The 21,879-nt window shown below is 38.6% G+C and overlaps 1 protein-coding gene across 2 annotated transcripts in view; it reads left to right on the forward strand.

Moving 5' to 3' along the window:
* The window catches only part of LOC137643481 (uncharacterized), a 72,691-nt gene that overhangs the window by 29,626 nt on the left and 21,186 nt on the right, over positions 1-21,879 (forward strand). For both annotated transcript variants that reach the window (XM_068376254.1, XM_068376259.1), the window contains 3 exons: positions 7,016-7,142; positions 7,591-7,769; positions 14,453-14,550. In XM_068376254.1, the coding sequence (XP_068232355.1) occupies positions 7,019-7,142; positions 7,591-7,769; positions 14,453-14,550 (401 nt within the window). In that variant the 5' untranslated portion in view covers positions 7,016-7,018. The remainder of the gene's footprint in view (positions 1-7,015; positions 7,143-7,590; positions 7,770-14,452; positions 14,551-21,879) is intronic.

Consider the following 21,879-nt stretch of genomic DNA (forward strand, 5'->3'; position numbering starts at 1 on the left):
GCAAATAGGGGTAACTTCTTTACTTCCTATTCCTTTAAAAATAATCGAGTCTCCTGTGAGAGACTGTTCCACCAATGGTTGTACTCCTCGTACCACCACACTATGGTTACAACCTGTGTTGCGCAATATCCTGAAAGGGGTTCCCTCACTCCCGTCTATTGCTGCTAACATACTTTCATAAATATATGGTTTAAAGGTATCCACGCTGTTTGGGTTCGTTCTGTGTGTCGTGTAAACGTTGGCTAGTTTATTTTCCTCTTCGACCTTTCCCAATTGTTACTTCATCTTCGTATTCTCTGAAGTCGAATTATCTTTAATCACTTGGAGGTTGCTTTCGGTTGGTTTGACCAACATTCCTTACTGATATGGCCTTTCTTACCACACTTAAAACAGACAATATAAACCTTCTGCAGGTCTTTCACGACGGTTGTAGGACGATGATTCGACAATTATTAATGCGGTGCTATCACATTCTGCTTAGGGACAGTACCAGTGCTATTTCCACTGTAACTATTGAACTTGTTCACATACTTATTATTGAACTGGTTTCCATGGTTTGGCGAATACTTCACACTTGGTCGGAACGATAGTTGAAACTTCATGCCCGAGGAGGGTTTACAACTGATAATATAATCCTCGCTCAGTGAAGTGGCTTTAACAAGTTTCTTCACCTCTCTCTCTCTCAAGTACGTTCGAATATGTTCAGTAATTTCTCGTAGATACTGTTATAGTATTATCAATTCTTCTAAATCAGCCATCTCTCTCATATTAGCAGCCTCTGTCAATCTCTTAAAACATCATCGTACCTTATAAGCGTAATCCAGGGAAGTCATTTTCTCGTCCTTCCTCAAACTTCGGAACCTTTACTTATAATATTCAGGGTTCATCTGATACAATTGCAGTATGCTCTTCTTTATTTCTTGATACTCCTGTCTCTGGTCCTGAGATAAGGATAAATAAGTACTGCGGCCCTTCCTAATGAATACACTGTGCAATAACACAGACCATTTTTCTTCTGCCCATTTCATCGTTGATGTGACTGTTTCAAAAGGATCAAAGAACTCCTCTGGAGCTTCTTCTGTGAAACTTGGAATTAACTTCTGGGCATCTGACACATTAAACGCTGGTTCGTGCATAGTAGGGTTAGCCTCTCTCTGCGTTGCCGACTGTGCACAGGCGTTCAATAGCTCCAACTCCCGCACATGTCGTGCAATCTCTCTTGCCTCCTTCTTCTCCTTTTCTTCCATTCTCCTTGCATGTCTTGTGACTTCTCTGGCTTCTTCTCTTTCTTCTTATTCTCTCCTTGCTTCCATTTGCCTCGCACATCGTGCTTTTGCTTTCTCTACCGCCATCATCTTCAACTTGATTCAATTCTCCTAGACTGCAATTCATCGAAACTCAGCCTCTACATCCCAAAATGCTTTCATGCCTTCAGATTGCGGGCCAACTGGTCCTTGCTTCGCTAAAAATTCTTCTTCAGCCTCCTACAACAGTTCACAAGCTGCTACAATATTTTCTTGCGACAACTTTCCCAAGTTTATCAATGCTTTTAAGGCTAGACACTTGATTTTGGGCTTTAATCATCTCACTTGTTGCATGGCCACCACATGAATTTAAAATAGAGCCACTGAGCTTTAGTTACATTAGCTTCGGACAATTCCAGAACATTTGGGTTATTCAAAGACTCTTTGATATTAAAGTGTGCCATCCTGTAATTTAAGAATATATAGTACCTCTCGAAAAAATATATCCTAACAATACACAAAATCCTATCAACACTATATTGTTCAAAACCTTCAATCAAAACATGGCTTTGTTATTACCAATATTTAAAACAGACTCGCTCGATCTCCTGGGTCTGCGCACCAAAAATATATTATATGATGGTCCCCTGTTTGGGAACCAAACATATAATATTATATATATTACGGCTAGCAAGCTACACGACCTCTCAAATTCCAAACTTACCTGTTTGTTTTTACATTAAATCTGTTACACTTGGAAATATTAATACCCAAACTCTGAGACAGCTAAATAATTCCCAGACAGCTATATATAAAATGCTGAATATCCAAAGGTCTCTTAAGTACTCTCAAAACAAAACTGGGTAATTGTTCTTAAGACTTATTTAGAACCACCAATTACTTCGATTCTTTACAGGATACGAGCGAATACTAATCTAAACACTGGTGATTGAAATAATACACTCTTTACAAAAATAGATATATTCTATGTAAATTACAAGACTTTGAAAGAATTTGTATAACAACAAATATAATTCATTCGAAATATTAAGTTTGAACAAAACTTTGGTTAAGATAAAAATCTTACGATCTGAAAATTTTATAATCACTTGACTTAAAATTCTATAGCTGAATGAACCTTAGATTAAGACAAGAGAAATAATGCTTATGAAAATTATACAATCACTTGTTTCACTTGAAATGAAATTTTACCCACTATTTAATTAGTCTAAACACTCAATGAAATATAATCAACAAGACAATGATACAAGTATCTTTCACTTTACTACAGGGCCAGTTACAAAAGCTCTAAGAGAATTTTTAAAAATACTCTCTATATTTACAAAACCCGCCACACCAAAACTTTGAAATTACACTGAACACTTTTAAAACAATACACTGGGTTGCAAGTGTTTGAGAGAGAGGGGGAGATGACTATGACTTAAGGCTGGGATTCTCTATCTGATCTTTGATTCCTGGGGTCACCTTTATCTGAAACATAGCTACTTCCAGAATGTTCCAGATCTGAGATATGGTAGAGTGGGGAGTTGGCCTAAGGGCGTCAGAGTTATCAACTAGATAAAACTGTCAAGAGACGAATCTTGAGCTTCAGGCAACTCACACACAACAACGCACAGCACAACGACTTTCTCCCAGGAAGCTCCTCCCGAAATAAAAAAAAGATGAGATCTATCTCTAGGTTTTTTGTGAATCTTCTAAAGTACATGGCAGACAAAAGAATTGCGGTTCTTCTCCCAAACATGACGCAATACTTCATAAAAATATAAAAGAACATTACATAAGCCCTTGTTCCTATCTCGTGAAATAAAAAGTGAATTCTTAAAAATAACGCATATTTACATATATTGACTTGAATGAAGAATGCAATGAAATTAAAACAACATAAGTCTCACATAATTTACAGGTTGACACAAAAAAAAAAAAAAAAACGGTCAACACCAAAAAACGAATAACTTCCAAAATTTTATTTATATCGACACAAAACTGTACCTACATTAGGTCAAGCCTGGGTAGCAGACATCTCCAAAGTATTAAGTCTGTACAACAAAAACTCTTTGTTTCATTGGCTCTCCAAAATGTGCTCCAAAGGAGCTCCCCAGCTTTGCAGGCACATTTGGATCCGGCGGGCAAAGTTCTCGATGACCCTCCCGCTCCCTTGGGATCACTCCTATTGCTGCTGTGATTGCTGCCTTCAGGTCAGGGATAGTCTGGGGGGGGGGGGGGCGGGCTTTCCATATACCCTGTCCTTAAGGTATTCCCAGAGATAAAAATCTGGGGGTTCAGGTCCGCTGAATGTGGCGACCACTCCGGGTCACACCTGCGGCTGATCAATCGGTCAGGGAAACGCTGCTTCAGCCATGCCAATGATTCATTTGAAGTGTGTGGGGGGGTGGCACCATCCTGCTGGAACCACTGGAGGACCCTGACGACGCCTCTCCATCGACCAAGTGCTGTCCAGAACTTGCCAAGCACCTGGACATATCGCTCGGTGTTAATTGTCACAGACCGCTTGTTGTCGTCCTCGAACCAGAATGGTCCAATGATGCCATGTTTGGAGATGGCGAGCCAGGCAGTGCACTTCACCGAGTGTAATGGCCATTGCAGACAGTGCTCAGGGGGTGTGCTACCCCAGAAGATATTGTTCTTCAAGTTCACATGACCTAACAACAGAAAATGTGCCTCGTTCAAAAACCAGACATTGTCAAGGAAATCTGGCACAGCGTCAATCTTGTCGCAACACCACTGGCACATGATCACTCGCTGCCTCATGTTGTCAAGTGTAAGCTTGTGTTTAATCTGTATCCTGTAAGGATACAGGTGGAGATCTGCATTCAAACTTCTCCGCACAGACTCCCGATTGATTCCAAGCTCCTGATTTTGCCGTCGCACAGACTTGCTTGGGCTGCAGACAACAGAGTCTCTGACAGCAGCAATGTTGTGTGGTGTCCTTGATGATTTCGGTCATCCAGAGCGTGATTGTCTGTTAGTGTCTTTACAATTGGGGTTATGCACAGTTCCATAGGTTCTGAACTTGTTGACCCATCTGGAGATCATTGAAGGGACAGGAAATTCTTGACATCTGAACCATTCTTTGAATTGCAATTGAGCTGTGTAGATAGACTTCAACCATAAATGTGCCTCAACTGTAAATGTCTTTTCCTCAGTAGTCCATGGCATCTTGAAGGTCAAATTGGGTAGACTCTTAGAACATTAATTTCTCTTGATAAATATGAAAAATAAATGGAATTGGTTATTTATTTCAAAAGTTATTCAAGTTTAGGTGATGACCGTTTTCTTTTGTGTCACCCTGTACATAATAAACTTAAATCTACACGAGAGAACTCATCTTAACAACTGGCTAACATCTTCAAAGCACATATGAAAACATAAATAAGATACATTGATAAACTATTTAATATATGCTAGACCAGCTTTGTAAGAATATATATATATATATATATATATATATATATATATATATATATATATATACATATATATATATATACATATATATATGTATATATATATATATATATATATATATATATATATATATATATATATATATATGTATATATATATATATATATATATATATATATATATACATATATATATATATATATATATATATATATATATATATATATATATATATATATATTTATATAGGCTTTTTGGTCATGTCACTTTATGTTCACAATCAATATTTATATTGTTATTACAATACAAAGATGAAAGCTGCATTTACGTTTACTTTTTCAAGAGTAAATCGGTAGAACGATTGAAATGCACTTCAACATAAAGAATATGGTGTTTATTATTAATAATAAGAAAATATTTGTAATACTGAAATTGGTTAAAATGCTTTGATAAATGAAAATTTTACAATTTTTTGAAAAGATAATTTCAAGGTTACTTTTCAAGTACTTGAATGACTCTTCACAAAGCTTCACAGAATATCCTGACATCTCTTATCAACTTCCCCCTCTTCGACGAAGATTATGGTTTCACTTTTGCTATTGGGTTGACATCGTTCCAACACACCCTAAACTATGAGGCTTACTCGTCACCACAGAAAATATACTCTTGTAAACTACCTAGGTCGTTGACTCGATAGTTTAAGAGCAGCGTTGTTCCATTTAATAAACTACGGTCTTATTGCTACAGCATTCAGACTGCCATGAAAATATTTTCTTAGTGGAATCTGGTCCATTTATGCCGTTTCGCGTTTTTCTCCGAGAAAGTTTGTAATTCCAGGGTTGCATTGGAGTCGATGCCCCCTTTTCAGGGTTGGTCTCGCTTGTGCTACACAACCTAAACCCTGAGACTTACCTTTTATCGCAGGGGTTCCCAACCTTGTTCCCTTCAAGTTATAAGACCATTTATCCTAACCCTCAGTAATCAGACGTCGAACAAAATGTAATTTAGTGACTAACTCAGTATACAATTGTACAGCATAGAATCTTATCAAATGATTCAAAATTTAATGACCATTTTGAGATGAAACTTTGATATTCCAATTGTTTTAGAATGATACTACACAGACAGGTGTGAAACAACATTTCCATTATCAACCAATGCTGAACATCAATGTAAAAGGTGCGCCTATTTGTTACAAATAGTGTTTCACACTAAGCCGTGATGGATGTTTAGTTTTCAAGTTCAACAGCATTGAAAATCCTTGCGGATAAAGTTAGGCATTAGAGAATATCAGTAAGAGTCAGAACTATATCAAATACAACAGGGTAAATCTCACAATTTTAGATCAGAGCTTAGTCAGGGAAAATCCTTCAAATGCATTATCTGCAAAAGAATCGTTCATCAACTCTAAGAATTCTTCTTGCAAGTTATCTGGGGAAAGGTGCAGATCCACTATGAATGGGTATCTAATCAATTTTGATTCCAGTTTTTTGCTCTCTCTTTCAGCATATTCAACTATCTAAAAAAAAATTTTCATCAGCCATCTAAGTACCCCTAGGAAGGGTTCGTGAACCCCAGGTTGAGAACCCCTGTGCAATGTATCCTGTTCTATCTCTATAGGCTATATCTCAACTTACAAACTACCTCGGTCACCAATTCCTGTTCCTCCAGAGTAACATTACTCATCACAAAAGCTTGTAGACTCCTGGCTCCACTATTCTCTCTGCAATTAATTATCTTCTGTAGGCCTACTTCTATCCAGGTTATCCATGCCTTGCCAGTTTTAATTTTTTTCTTCCTTTTTTTGCCTTGTAAATTCACCTTTGCAATGATTATATAATATATTAGTTGCTATTAATAATCGAAGGGAACATTCATTGCGAAGTTAAACTTTAAAGGGGTGGACAGTTAGAAGGAAGAGAGAAACACCGAAGGCCGGTAAAGTAGAAGACTACAAAGAGAGATTGTCTAGTGGCTAAAGGGACGCTGCTAAGCCCCCAAAGAGTGTCTACAGTGCACCTCACTCCCAATACCACACGGAACATCCATTTCCTTCACAGTTCCATATACAAACAAACAATGAATATTGTACATCATACAACATGCATATGAAAATAAAACATTATTCTTTTGTTTAAATTTACAAACATCTTACAAAAATAAGACTATAGGCTACTATACATTTGATGATTATATGATCGCCACCCTTCAGCCCTATAGTTAGTATAATTATTATTATTAGCAAATATTATTTCAAAGCTAAAGTGTGGCCCATAGATTACAAAAGAACATCAATGCAAATAATTCTGTTCTTCACTTTTCAGGTTATGATGAAGATTTACCCTTTGCCCGCGTTGGTGCTGATAACTGTCGGCTTGTGGAGTTCATTCTCGAATGCTTCTAGGGAGAAGAGATACCTTTTTGTAAATCCAAACGCTCCTGTTCTTCTTGGTAAGGAATACACTATTCTTATGTACAAACAAGTGAATAACAACTTTTTTTATATACTTTGGTAGAACTATTATCTCAATATCCACTAAGGCTACTACCCATATAAAGTAAAATTTCCATTTTCTGTATTTCAATCGTTAGTACTTCTCCAGTATCTAAAATTTTCAGTGGATTTATTTGCGGATATTAGAAGGTTTCCCTTATCATCCTTTTTATCAATTTTTAAACACAAATAATAAACAAGGACATATAATTGTGTGTGCATATGTGCGTGTCAACAAGAATAAACTTCAGTATTATTACCTAACTATATAACTGATTTTAAAGATGAATGAGGGTCGACCATATTTTCTATTTTTTCCTCTGCTTAATTTTCTCACTCTTCCTCCTTTCCAAAGTGACCCCTGCTTTACCAATGAATCTAAGAGCGCTTTTCCCTGATTGCCAGGTTTCATCCTCAACATGCCCATATCTCTAGCGATTCCGGCATTCGGTAAGGAGAAAGGAAGGTCCCTCAGTATTCAGAGCATCATTTACGAAGAGGAGGAGACTCCCGACACTCTCTACTGGGACCCCGCGTACGAAGAACAGTTGCAAAAGCTCGTTATATACTTCGCACATTTGGAGGTACATTTCATTCACTAAATTCTTTTTAAGACACATTGGAAATATTAAGGTAATAATTCTAGTACTGCAATGTCAGTGGGGCGGGGGAAGAATGCATTAATGTAGTTGAAAATAACAACACACAAGGAAGGAAAAGGCATGACACTACCCTGTGAACTCACTCAGCTCCTTCACTTCAATAAGCCTGTCTAGCACACCTTTCAATAAAAGAAAAAAGATAATGAAAGGAAGAAAGATATCCACAAGCACATCTTTTAGCAAGGAACTCGCTTCCAAGACTCAAGAGAACCATGATGCAGAGGCTATGGTACAAACAAAGATTTATGAATAGGGTTGTGGGACTACCACCGAAAATAATTAGTTGGGTCATTTTCATAAGTTCCATGACCACTGAGAGTGGAGGTACTTTTCTCATTTGATTTGACTTTTTGGAGGGATAAAAAAGAAATTTAGCTCACTTGTCCCTGTCAAAAGTGTGGGCATAACTTTTGAGAGCTCTGAATTCAAAAATGGCTGCCGTTGCCAGTTCAAACAATTAACTTTTTCCTGGTTTGTCTTAGAGTGCTGTACAAAATATATTTTATTAGGTTTTGTGGCATGGGAAATTCATTTCTGATGTTATTTTATTGATTTGACCTGTTTTTCATATTCAAATTCACTATGACCGCCAATTTTTAGCACCAAACGTTTAATTTTGCTATGTCATTACAGACCTTTTACAGTAGGTTGTAATGAAAGATTTTTTTTGTGATGAATTATTTTACTAATGATAGAAGTAAAAGTAAAGACAAAAATCATTTTACAACAAAACCAATGTTAATGGTTGAAACACGTTGAAACACAAGGAAATGTCAAACAATAAATTGATATTGATTAGAAAATGTACATCACTGAATCAATTGTTCTATGTCAATCATGGGACTTTTATACTTCTGAAGCTGTTGAATCCCCAGACTCACTCATCTCATTGTCAGATTCACTTTCCTCTGAGGAGTCAGGAAGCATGAGCTGTTGGGGCAAGGAGGGTTGTGTGTAGAGCACTGGTCGGCATTTTCCATTCACAAGTTCCCAGCCATGACCAATAGGGGATGGATGGTCAAACAAGTTGTAGTGTAATTGGCAATATGTGATATAGTTTGCTCTTTCAACATGAGGATTCAAGGAGTCATCATCAGGTGTGAGGCAGATTGTACTCTTATTCATTTTTTTACCACTTGGAAGCCCTTGCTTGCCTGCAAGTAACATCTGCATTTTCACCATAGATACAGGACAGTACAAAGGTCTTCATATCAGTTCTGATACTATGCTCCAAGTCAATGCTTTCACCAATTCGTCCCAGGAGCTTTCTTGCCTCAGGATCAGAGATCACCGTCTCCATCACCTTCTTTCTATGGCCATAGAACCCTGACATATGATCACATGGAGAGGGATGATGATCTGTGAGACTTCTTCTGGTAGCATGTCACGGCAGTTGATAAAGATATGCTTGCGTTTGATAAGTAGATCACCAGGGAGTTGCTGTGAGGGATATGCTGCTTGAACGTACACATCTGTATCTTTACTGTCAAGTACAACTGCCCCATTAAAGTTCCCCGTCCTGAGCTTGGCATAGGCAGAGAACATCATTGTGTCAGCCTCTGGATGTCTGAAAATAGAGTCTGTGTTTGCCACATCAGTGCTCACATTGGTTGCTCTTTCTCTCTCACAGTAGATTAATCCACAACACACCATCGAAGCTTGTGCTTTCAGCTGTTCCCTGAGGAGCTTTTGCAGTCTGATCTTGTTCCCTGATCTGACCATCAGTTGGTTAAATTCAGCAGCTCCTGGGAATGTGTCTGTGGGCTTTGGAAAAACGTTTGGAAAATATGCATGTTTTGCTGCCCTTCGATCGTGCTCATCATCCTTGATGCTGAAAAGAAGGTCATACTTGTCGTTGATAAGAATGATGTAAGGGCTTGCATTGGCATGGCGTGAGAAAATGATCTTGCAGATTTTTTCTAGATAGTCCTTCCGGCAGTACTTTGAGCCATCTCGCGTCTTTGCCTCACGGTCCTTGGGTGTGGGAGTGGCTAGCCACCAGATCATACCCATGTCGACAATGCTGATGTAGTTTTCTGGTTCTTGAACAACTAGGTCAAGGTCAAACTGATCCAAGAGCTTGCTATTCATTGTTTTGCACATTGACCCGTCTGCATTGTACAGAGACAAGCACTCCTCAGTCATTCTCCTCTCAAGGGCTGATTCAAGTGGGAGCATGCCTGATCCTTCTGCAAGGTCCACCAGGGCCGCCAGACCCGACCTCTCCATCTGAGCCACTTTCATAGGCGTACCTGCTGGTGCACAAATCTGTTAACTGGCAAAGCTTTGCCTTTTATTTTTGTTGATGGTTGCAGTGAGAGGCTGTGCCTTTGTGAATACTCGCTCATTCAGGAGAGTTTCAACCTGATGTTGGCCATCTTGAAAAGCAGTGTTGAAGTCTTGTACTAGCTGTGGAGAAGCAACCAGACCAGACTGCAGTGACCTCAGTGAAGGTGATGAGTTATCAAATGGTTCAGCGCTAAATTCTCTCATGCAGTGCTGTAGATCCTGAACTGCTTGCTCATCCTTCTTCATCCTCGCTGATTGACACTCAACATGTTTCCTGTTGTGACGCTCACATTTGACATTCTGCTTCACTGCGGCCTTCACTCTGACCACATTGTTTACATTCCTTATTGTAGAGAACAGTTGCTTCTCGTTTTGCAAAAGGTAAAGCCATCCTTGTTTCAACTTAGAGTTCAGATTCATGGTTGTTTTGATCCAGAGGTCAAGTGGTTGACAGGAGTAGGGTAGACCTGTCATAAACTAAGCAAAGTGATTGTTAAAGAATTCCTTTTGCTCATTTGACAAAGAAGACAACATTGCCCAGTAATCTGGCAGCCACCTTCCATAATCATGGTTGTTGTATGCTATCAGTCCAGGCAACATGTTGTATGTTGAGGATATGTACTCCTGTCCATTTCTGGCATGGCACGCATCAAGATTCTATACAAGAGGGTCTGACATCTCTATGAACGAAAGCCAAAAGTCCCCTATGTTGGTACCATGGTTCTAATAAACTCTGTTGATCAATGGCTTCATGTCATCGTCATTTTCAAGGCCAGAGTGAGCTTCGTGAAGTGCCTCTTGTGTTTCAGTGAGTGCGTTACGCAGAATGTCCAGCTTCTCTTTCACATTTTCTGACAGTTCCTCATGCTCAAGAATGTCTCTTAGCCGAAGGTGGATAAGAGCCTCTCTCCAAGCCATAATGCAGCGCACACCCCGCCTATAATGTTTGCCTTGTAGTGCTTGGTCCACAGATCCATCCATCACCACTCCTGCTGATACCAGAGTGTCTGCCATCCCAGAAACCTTGAATCTCTTATATATAGCATGCATGTACAACATCTGTTGGTGGAAAGCACCAAGGATTTGGGTGATATTCTTAAACAATTCTAGATTCTCTGCCTTGAGTTGGATGATTGTCTTATAGGTGGGTAGATCTTCAACGAGATAGAAGAATGGGATTTTCTTCTTGTGCATTGTTTCCACTAGCTTTGTCATGATATCATGTATCACTGTTTTGCTTGTGGGTTCATCATAGGTGGTGTGAATGCTCTTGTTGGGTGGTGGACAGTGGCAGGATTAGGCACCACTGTATGCTGGAACCCATTGCTCATTTGGTAGGGGTCTTGTACCGTCATTGTTGGTGCAAGACAATGCATGTATAACAGAGCGATCACATTGCGGAGCTGAGCCATTCACTGGTGGGTTTACCAAGGCAAAAATTGGTGGCTCACTGGTACTGCCAGGGGGCATCTGTATTGTTGAACATGTGTGATCTCTCCACAGTTCAGAGATCTGCTTCTTGGCAAGCCTGGCAAAAGGCCGTTCATCTGGTTTCCTTTCGTAGCTTTCTGGCTGCACGAACACGACATTAGTTCTGTGAGCGCCTGCTGCATTGCCTGTCATAGTATCCAACTTGAGGTCGTCGTTGTCAACAATGACAACGGCGGGCTTGCTATCTGCGATCTTTGGTGGGCAGGTGCTTGACACCTCAACATTCTTAAGTGACCAGTGGTCATAAGGGGGAAGTTCATCTGAGTAGCTGATGCAGACACTACTCTTGTGAAGTGTGTCCACCAGGTCTTCACTCCTTGTCATACCATGAACAGTGAGGCCAAGGTTAACTGCAGTTAAGGTGCGCTGTCCAGTGACGTGGTAGGTGATTATGGAGGCCATGCTGAGTGTGGCAGGACTGAGATCAACAGTTTTTCTTGTAGGTTGTTTTAGCAAAGTCAACAACTGCAGTAGTTGCTCACATACCTCTTCAGCTTCTTCAAAATGGTCAGTGCGAGGTGGCCATGGGACAGTAGATGTGTCTTTGATCTTCTTTGACAGGCATTATCCTAGGTTTTAAATGAGCTGCTCATCAGTGATGCCAAGGGACAACATAGCAGCCTCAATATAGTCACCCCGTCCTGCAGTATCATACACCCATGGACCATGGACTCTTGTTCTTTGCATTTCCTTCTTGGAAACCAATTTTGTCCTGATACTCATTTAGGGGCAGATGTTTGATGTAGGACTACTTAACTTCGCCCACTGGATAACCATAGTCACTGACAATACGTTTGTAGTCTGCTAAAAGAGACTGCAATGAACAGATCTCACGCTCAGCAAAGATGACAGTATCCACGTGTCTAAAGAACAAATTGTTCGCCTCTCACATAGACACATTCTGAAGATGCATTCCTTCACTTTGTTCAAACTTCAGATGGCTTACATACTTTCTCCAGCAGTAATGGTGATACATAATGTCTGTTGCAAAAGGGTCTGACAGCGCTGATGTGGACTTGACAAATCGTGAGAGACGATCCAGCAACTCTTCATCTTCTATTAAAACTGTGTGGCGTTTGAAGAAGAGCCATGCCGAGTGTGTGTTGATTCTGAACATCTTACCCTTTGCTCTATTTGGATGCTTCGTGTCCTCACCCTTCAGACACCATACACATTTTGTTCTCTCGATGAGTGATCCACCCACAGAAGAATACAGGTGCTTAGCAGGCAATAGTCCTACTGTCTGATCATCACACAGAGCTGGAATTTCAGAGCTTGATGTTTGACTTGTACTTGGCACAATGTCACTTTCGTTCCGTTTGCGTCGTCGAGACTTTTCAACCTTGTCTGAAGATGTGATTGATATGTAGCATCCTTGGTGCATGTAATAATTTGCAAGCCCATCTTGCCATGAAGTGGTGCTGTAAATATCACCATACCTATCAAGTCCTGACCATCTTTTAGAGTTTGACTCTAGAGACTCCCACTTTCCTTGGCTGTTTGTATCTGAGGACTTACAAGTCTTTTCACATTTCAGCACACATTCATATGACATCTTGCTGACAATATCTATTTGAAATGTCTTGAGTGATACACTAATTCAGTCTTGATCCTTTTTTAATAGTATGGAAGTAAGGAAGCAGAACCACACACATTAACCTGAAACAAAAGAAAACTCTCTTAGCGGGTGAATTTGAATATGAAAAACAGGTCAAATCAATAAAATAACATCAGAAATGAATTCCCCATGCCAAAAAAACCTGTAAAACATATTTTGTACCGCACTCTAAGACAAACCAGGAAAAAGTTAATTTCTTGAACTGGCGACAGCGGCCATTTTGAATTCAGGGCTCTCAAAAGTTAAGCCCACACTTTTGACAGGGACATGGGAGCTAAATTTCTTTTTTATCCCTCCAAAAAGTCAAATCCATTGAGAAAAGTACCTCGGCTCTCAGTAGTCATGGAACTTATGAAAATGACCCAACTAAATGGAGGTTATACAACTAGGCTACAGGTTTACCTGAATAGGCGCTGCTGATCCGTACCCTATACCTGATCATGGACAAGATACTTTTTCATGGGTAGCCTACATTTGCGCATTCAGTATACCTGTAAACATATACTAGTTTAGGTTGACTTCCCATACATAAGTGAAGGTGTGCTACTTCAATCTGAAGGTGTTGAAGAAAACCTACTTCATGCGGGTACGTTAGCACTTTTGGCATACCTGTACAGGCAGATAGCTTGGTTACTGATGACCTGTTGGCCATAACAATTTACTCCCATTAAAGATGAAAAACAATTTAATATGGGGCAGAACTATTGAGTTCCGACAACTACCCAGAAATGCACTTATAAACCATACCAAAAATATCCTTAAGAACTTTGGGAAGATAGTCAAAATGAAAAATATTAATTCTTGGATGAAATAACATATATTGGGAACAATGAAATGAGTTTTAACTAAATGATGTCTATTAGCCATGCATTCTTTAGGCAGAAAAATAAAATCTTTACAAACTAATACCAATAAGCTTCTAGATAAATCATGGCTTTAGATTTGCAGCCTTGACTTTCCTTAAAGAAATAGATATCAGTTTGTATCTTGTAATAGAATAATGATGGCGAGTCATAATCGTCATCAACGAATGCAATCGCACCACACGATCAACAACATTATTAAATCTCTGTGATAATTATAATAGTGAATAGTCACCATCAAATAATTATTTCATGACATGCAAACTACACTACAGTAGGTTTCTTTCCGGAAATATTGATAATACCGAACAACTAATGATACATCCCCCCCCCCCTTTTTTCAGCTCTTCTACTTGGGGTGTCAAGAGCGGCTGATATGTGAACTTGCTGCAGAACCAGAGACATTTTCACCCATCGCAGAGGTTTTCTTGAAGGAACTCAGGTACAAAATGGTATATTTTCATTACTCGCTCCCCTAATTCTTGTTTCCAATGACAATTGAAAGGCTGTGACATTTTGATAGGTTACCAAGAGCCACACTAACATACAACCTTTGTTCTTAATATACAGCAAACTTCAGAAAGATTGATGAGTTGGCTATTCAGTATATACAGTATATTTAAGTACCATATTTCTCGATTCAGCATCAGACCAGCAATGTTGATAAATATTTTGTGGACACCACGTCCAAACTTCAAGTCTTCTCTTTTATGTGACAAATAATCCAAGTTTTCATGCTATTTCTAATACTTAGATAATATCATATCGCTAGTGGAGAAATGTTGATTGTAAAACTGTTCTTTATCTTATGTCAAATATTTCGAATTTTCTCAAAAATGTATATATGATAAGTGAACAAGGATTACAAGCGAAGATACTGTATGGTGTGCAGCAGGGTTCAAAAATATCATTAAAAGGCCATAATTTATTTTGAAACGTTTCTAACATTACCACGTTCGTCATTAGTCTGTAAAAATTATAAATATAAATTTGTTAAAATTTACACAAACATTTTCAAAAAAAAGTAAAAGAATATTAAAATGTTTTAAACATTATTGAATTTAAAACAGAAAATCGTAAAAAAAGATAAAACATAAGAGATCCAGTGCTTCAAAGAAGGAACGAGCTGTTTGATGTATAATGATTCAAGGGTAGTTAGAAATTCACTATGTCCTGTTCCACCAATAATTGAATTTTTTTTTTCTATTTGCTTGGATTTTGCACATGGAGGCATGATTCCTTATATTAGAAAATTCAAGATTACCCAGTCTCTGACCAGTTCTTAAGCTGTATCCCATATGGCTACAGTATCTTACCTGCAATAACCTACGGTAAGATGCAACATAGATACCGGGACGTTCCGGGCACTTGAATTTATAAATAATGTTGGATCTCATGAAGGTCTGCAGTTTGTCCTTGTAGCCAAAGAATACACCAATCTTGAGTGGATTAATTGGATATGGAGGCAACCGAACTCTTTTTCTAGTATTTGTTTAAGTTTGATGGAAAACTTATTGTCTGATAGGTAAGGAATTGTAACAAATATATTTTTCTTTTTTAACATTATAAGATGGTATTGGAGTAGAGAAAAGTCGTGAGGGGACCTTGTTAATGACTTTGTAAACCATACTTTCAGGGTAAGAGTTTTTTGAGAAAGAAAAAAACTACCAAAAACAAAATCTCCCTATGAAAGAGGGACCAACTCGAGGAATAACGCAGAGACCTATAAAGCAGTGTGTATATGGCGTTTAGTTTAAAATTCATAAAGCAAGAACTAAAAAGATTCTTGTCAAGTCCAGTGTGTTTTTTTTCGATACACAGATGTAAATTCACCATTGTCTGTGCTTACATTGATATCTAAAAAAGGTAGAGAGTTGTTGTTTTCCTTTTCCATGGTGTTGGATCTAAGGCTAGGCGGGATCGAGAAATGCGTGTACCGACTTCTCGTCCTATGTCACTTCGTCCGATGACACTTCGTCCACGTCTTTTTGTCCAATGACTTTCCGTCCGGTGGACTTTTGGTCCAACGACATTTGGTCCAATTTTAAAAGAAAAATAACCTTAGCCAATCCATAACTTTCTCAATAGGAAATTAAACCTTGTAAGGACCTCTTTCTCCCTTGTTCATAATAATAATTACCAAACTCCGAAGTAAAGGAGTGAAAATAACTATAAACGAAAGTAAAATTAAATGGAAGTGTCTGACGGTATAAAAAAAAAGGAAAAAAAAATACTCAACAATACTACTCTTTGCAGAATAATTACTTTTTAGCGTAGCTGATTCTTTTAGTATTAAAGGTAAGAAGTGTAAAAACTAACATCTGAAGTGAAAAAAAAAAAAAACATAAGTTGACAATTCTAATAGTAACACATGTAGAATTATGAATGATTAAGAAAAAAGAATTCGAATGATTGTGTGAATGTGAATGCGCGCTGAACACAGCTGCCATTTCTCACACATCCAGTATTCTTTTCCAAGTTTTGTATTAGTCGAACGAAATTCGTAGAAATAATTACTTTCCCCTAGTACGTTTCTTTTCTTCTCCGTTGATTGTATGAACTTTGCCATTTCGGGATGGGCAGATTCAGAAACTGAAGTACTAAACTTACAGCACACACAGTCTCTCTCTCTCTCTCTCTCTCTCTCTCTCTCTCTCTCTCTCTCTCTATATATATATATATATATATATATATATATATAGAGAGAGAGAGAGAGAGAGAGAGAGAGAGAGAGAGAGAGAGAGAGAGAGAGAGAGAGAGAACGTTAAGCATGACTAATGGAGTAATTAGAAAATGAGTATATTACTTTATCATAAAAGCCAATAAGGTATTAACTTTTAACACAGAAGTGCAGTAAACGGTAATAACAATCCTTTATAAAACTTGTTTTCTTTAAAAATTGGATCAAATGTCATAAGACCAAAAGTCCATCGGACAAAAAGACATTGGACAAAAAGACGTGGACGAAGTGTCGTCGGACGAAGTGACATTGGACAAAAAGACCACCCACCCGAGAAATGATAGCCAGCGTGTCTTCATATATTCATTGCAACTGATTCACAGCGAAGAGAAATACAGATAGTACCCTGACGTGGGGAATGACTCACTTATATGGGCGCAGCTCAGCTGCTACAAGCAACCTCATCTTAATACATCCTACATCTCCCTCCCATAATATTACGAGGAGGGTAATATTTTCAAAACTTATAAAGGACAATATCAAAAGCAGATATGACAAACGAAATGCTCAACACTTAAAGAAAAACATCAGACATGTATGGTAAATCATAATCGTAATAATTAATGATAACATTAGTATGACTGAAGGAGAGAGAGAGAGAGAGAGAGAGAGAGAGAGAGAGAGAGAGAGAGAGAGAGAGAGAGAGAGCGCAACATCAACAGCATTAACATAACATCAAGCGAAACAATGATTACATCAGCATTGCAAGATGTGCACTAAAATTGAGTTGTGAATGCAACATCAACATAGAATCTCATACAGAATATAATGTTGCAATTATGAAATCAATGCATGTCTAAATGCAGTAAAATAAAACAAAAATACTTTCATTTTATAAATGCAGAATCAAAGCAAAGATAATTATACATAATCGTTCATCCAGACAGGGGCTTCTCTCGTCTTTGGAGGCCATGCTCCTGTCGGTGATGTAGGAGACTTAGGCTCATGAACCACTTCCTCGTCAGTAGGAGTGGCTACTGATGTCTCATTGATGGGCAGTTCAGTGACCTTGAGGTGTCTTCTGTTCCTTATCGACGGACGCCCACTACCATCTAGTCTTACAATGTACTGTCTATGAAATCGTTGCTTGACCATAATTCCTAGCCTGTCCCAGGCCTTAGATATCTGGTTCTGAATCCTAATGTGCGTGCCTGGCTGTAGGGGCGTTAGCCTCCTGTCAGTACTGCTTTTAACTATCTTCTAATTTTTCTCTGCTACCCAAAGTTCTCTTTTTCTACTGATTTTTTATCCAGTGGTGGTATATCATATAGTTGAGTTTTGCGGTCGGTACACCATCGCGTAGCTGTCTCCCAGTTGCCAATTGTACCGGAGATTTTTTTATACTCATTAAGGGCGTGTTCAGGTACTGCAGTATAGCCAATGATACCTTGTCGTTATCGAGGCTTCCAGTCCCGCTGATACTTGTTCTAATTATTCTCTTTGCGGACTTGACTGTGACCTAGGCTCTTCCATTTGACTCCGGGTAGTGGGCCGATGATAGGCGTATGTCAACTCTCCATATACTGTAGAAGACCATCATTTCTTTGCTCACCGGGTTGGTGCTGCCATTCGTAGACAGTTGTTCAGGTGCTCCTCGTCGAGTGAAGTAATGCCTTAGTTTTGTCATGACTGTCACAAGTACTATTCACTAATTAATAAATTTAAACACAAGCTATGCAATACCACTTGAAGGTTCTTTTAGTCTTTTAGATGTTGTAGACGAAGTGGTGATAAACAAGTATGAGTTTTTTTTTTTAAGTTTTAATGATAACCTTAGCAAAAAGATATTTAACATATAATTAATAATAAAAGTTAATAATATGGAATAGTCACGTGAGTATAATAAATATCAAACAAATATCAATAAGTAAGAACGGTGTTCATTTCATCAATAATAACGTACGTAACAAATAAAAAAAAAATTGTTATCTGATTTTACATTCTATATACATATATAAGCAATAGGTATCTTATTTAATAATAACCAAATACAGTGAAAAGATAACGAGTACACTCGCGGATACTGCCGTGCGGTCGGTCACTTATCCCTTGTGCATAAGGCCACAACCCTCAAACATGCTTTCGTGTCTTCGACAGGCCAATAAACACTCTTTCTCGATAGCAGCGACCAGTGCACATTTTACAATTACCGTACCATTTACCATTAAACACCAAGCAACAATACTTCGGTGACGGTAAACAACCAACACCGACGAGGAACACTTTCAAGTAGGGTTGATATATAAAATCCAAGGTAGCAGGGATCTCGACCTCTTCCGCACAACAACACTACAAATGCACTCCCGAGTTATTTCTGCTGATCCCCATTTCACCTCTGAAGAGAGAGAAACAGTAACTAAACTGTCCAAAACAAGATGTCACAACCAATTTTCATCACGGTAATGAGAATTCGTTGGTAATAGCAGTTGGGTCTTTATCTAGGCAATCCCCTTATACATACAAACATTATTTATTATGATGTAAATATAGTAACAACGTAAATAATAAACAAATATATATAAACACACGGTGACAATACCTCCCCCTCTAAAAAAAAGAAAATAATAATTTTCTGTACTTATATATCAGTTTCACATCTGCTCAAATAATCAGCTCTAACATTCTCTGAACCCTTTATAACTCTTATATTGAAGTGATATGGTTGCAGACTCAATGACCATCTCATTAATCTTGGATTTAAATCTCGAGCAGTCTGAAGATAAGCCAAGGGTTTGTGATCAGTCTCTAGAACGAAGGATCTTCCATACAAATAGACTGCGAACTTCTGAATCCCCCAGACTATGGCCAGGCACTCCTTCTCCACGGCAGCATACTTAGTTTCCCTCGGTAGCAATTTTCTACTTTCATAAGCAATCGGACGCTTCAATCCATCCACTTTTTGCAGAAGTATGGCACCCAATTCAGCATTCGAAGCATCTGTACGTAATATGAATTCAGCCTTCAAATCTGGAAGTAAAAGAATAGGCTCGGCAGCAATTTTGTTCTTAAGAGAAACAAACGCCCGGTCATGCATTTCATTCCACAAAAGGTTATTAGGCTGATTTTTCTTAGTGAGATCTGAAAGACAAGACGCGATGGTAGAGTAATTTGGAATGAATTTGCGATAATAACCGCATAATCACAAAAATGAACGTAATTCTTTCTTGGTCCTCGGATGTTTTGCACCAACTATTTTCTCCACTTTATCTTTAGTAGGCCATATTTTATTCTCGCCTACAACGTGTCCCAAATATTCAATTGAATACATACCAAAGGAACATTTAGTAGGTTTAGCTGTTAGTCCAGATTTTTTTTAGTCTACTCAAAACTTCCTCCAAAAGATACAAATGCTCCTCCCAAGTTTTTGAATGAATTATCAGATCATCTAAAAAAAAACTCACACCCTCTAAACCTGAAAATAAACTTCTCATCATCTTATTGAAAGTGGCTGGGGCATTCACAAGTCCAAATAGGAGCACTTTAAACTGGTACAGTCCTAAATCGGTTTGAAATGCAGTATACTGTTTACTATCCTCATCCAGAGGAATTTGCCAATATCCACGGGATAAATCCATCTTAGAGAAATATATACTTCCAGTTAAGCTGGCAAATATCTGCTCAGGGTCACACATAGGTTCACTATCAAAAATAGTTAAGGCGTTCAGTCTTCTAAAGTCTAGACAAATTCGCTTTGAGTTATCAGGTTTCGAAACCACTACCATAGGGGCTGAATATGGAGAACTTGAAGGCTCAATGATATCCAAAGCTTTCATAGATTCTATTTCTGAATTCACATCTCTGCGTAAAGCATAGGGAATTTTGTAGGGTTTTACTTTAACAATTTCTTCTCTTACCAACCTGATTTGGTGTTTGATCACGTGAGTGCACCCGGGAATGTCCGACATTACCTCTCCGTAGCGGCTAAGGAGAGGCTCCAGATTCTGCTTTTGATTTTCCTGCAATTCCTTATTCAGATTGGTTTGTTCAGAGTGATTGAAGGTCCCGTATCAGGCTCTAGTGGGGGCGAGAAATCCTCCTGTGAATCCTCCTCGACCACTGCAATTGTACCTCCACTTTCTCGAACTTCTACAGAACTTTTATTCCTAGCAATATAAGCTTTAAGCAAGTTAGCATGATAAAGTTTCCTTTTCCCATTTATTTAAATTTCATAATCCATCTTCCCCCTCACACCAACAACAGGAAAAGGACCCCTCCACTGAAGTAACAATTTATTATTAGCCTTAGGTAATAGTATGAGAACTTCACTGCCAATTTTAAATGTTCTATTTTTAGCCTTTTTATCATAAAAGAATTTATATTTACCTTGCGACTTCTTCAATTCCTCTTGGGCTAACCTACAAGTTTCTTCTAATCTTTCTCGGAGGTTGAATACATAATCGTAAGTAGTTCTTACCTCTTCCTCATTTCTCTCCTTATCCCACAAATCTCTCAGAATAGCTAAAGGGCCACGCACCGTTCTCCCATATAATAATTCAAAAGGGGAAAACCCCATGCTTGCTTGTGGAGACTCTCGGTATGCAAAGAGAACTGCCGGCAGGTATCTATCCCAAGTAGTAGGTTGTTCAGTGCGCATCTTTTTAATCATAGATTTCAACGTTCCATTGAACTTTTCAACTAGGCCATTCGCCATCGCATGATAAGGGGTCGTAGGAAGATGCTTGATTGACAAAAGACCTCTAACTTCGTCCATCATCTGCAATGTAAATTGACTGCCTCTATCGGTCACCATTTCTTCAGGAATCCCAACTCTGGAAAAGAAACTCAACAAGGCATCAGCTAAACGCTCAGTTTCGATAGATGGGAAGGCTATGGCTTCAGGGTATCTGGTTGCATAATCAACCATGGTCAGGATATATTTGTTACCAGAACTACTTCTTGGCAAAATAGGTCCTATCAAGTCAACAGCAACATGTTTAAAAGGAGTGTCAATGAGCGGTACCTCTCCCAAAGGTAGCTATCCAACTTTTCCTCTAGGATAAGTTTTCTGACAAATATCACACGACTGACAGA

The sequence above is a fragment of the Palaemon carinicauda genome, chromosome 1, assembly GCF_036898095.1.
Source record: "Palaemon carinicauda isolate YSFRI2023 chromosome 1, ASM3689809v2, whole genome shotgun sequence".
Lineage (NCBI taxonomy): Eukaryota > Metazoa > Arthropoda > Malacostraca > Decapoda > Palaemonidae > Palaemon > Palaemon carinicauda.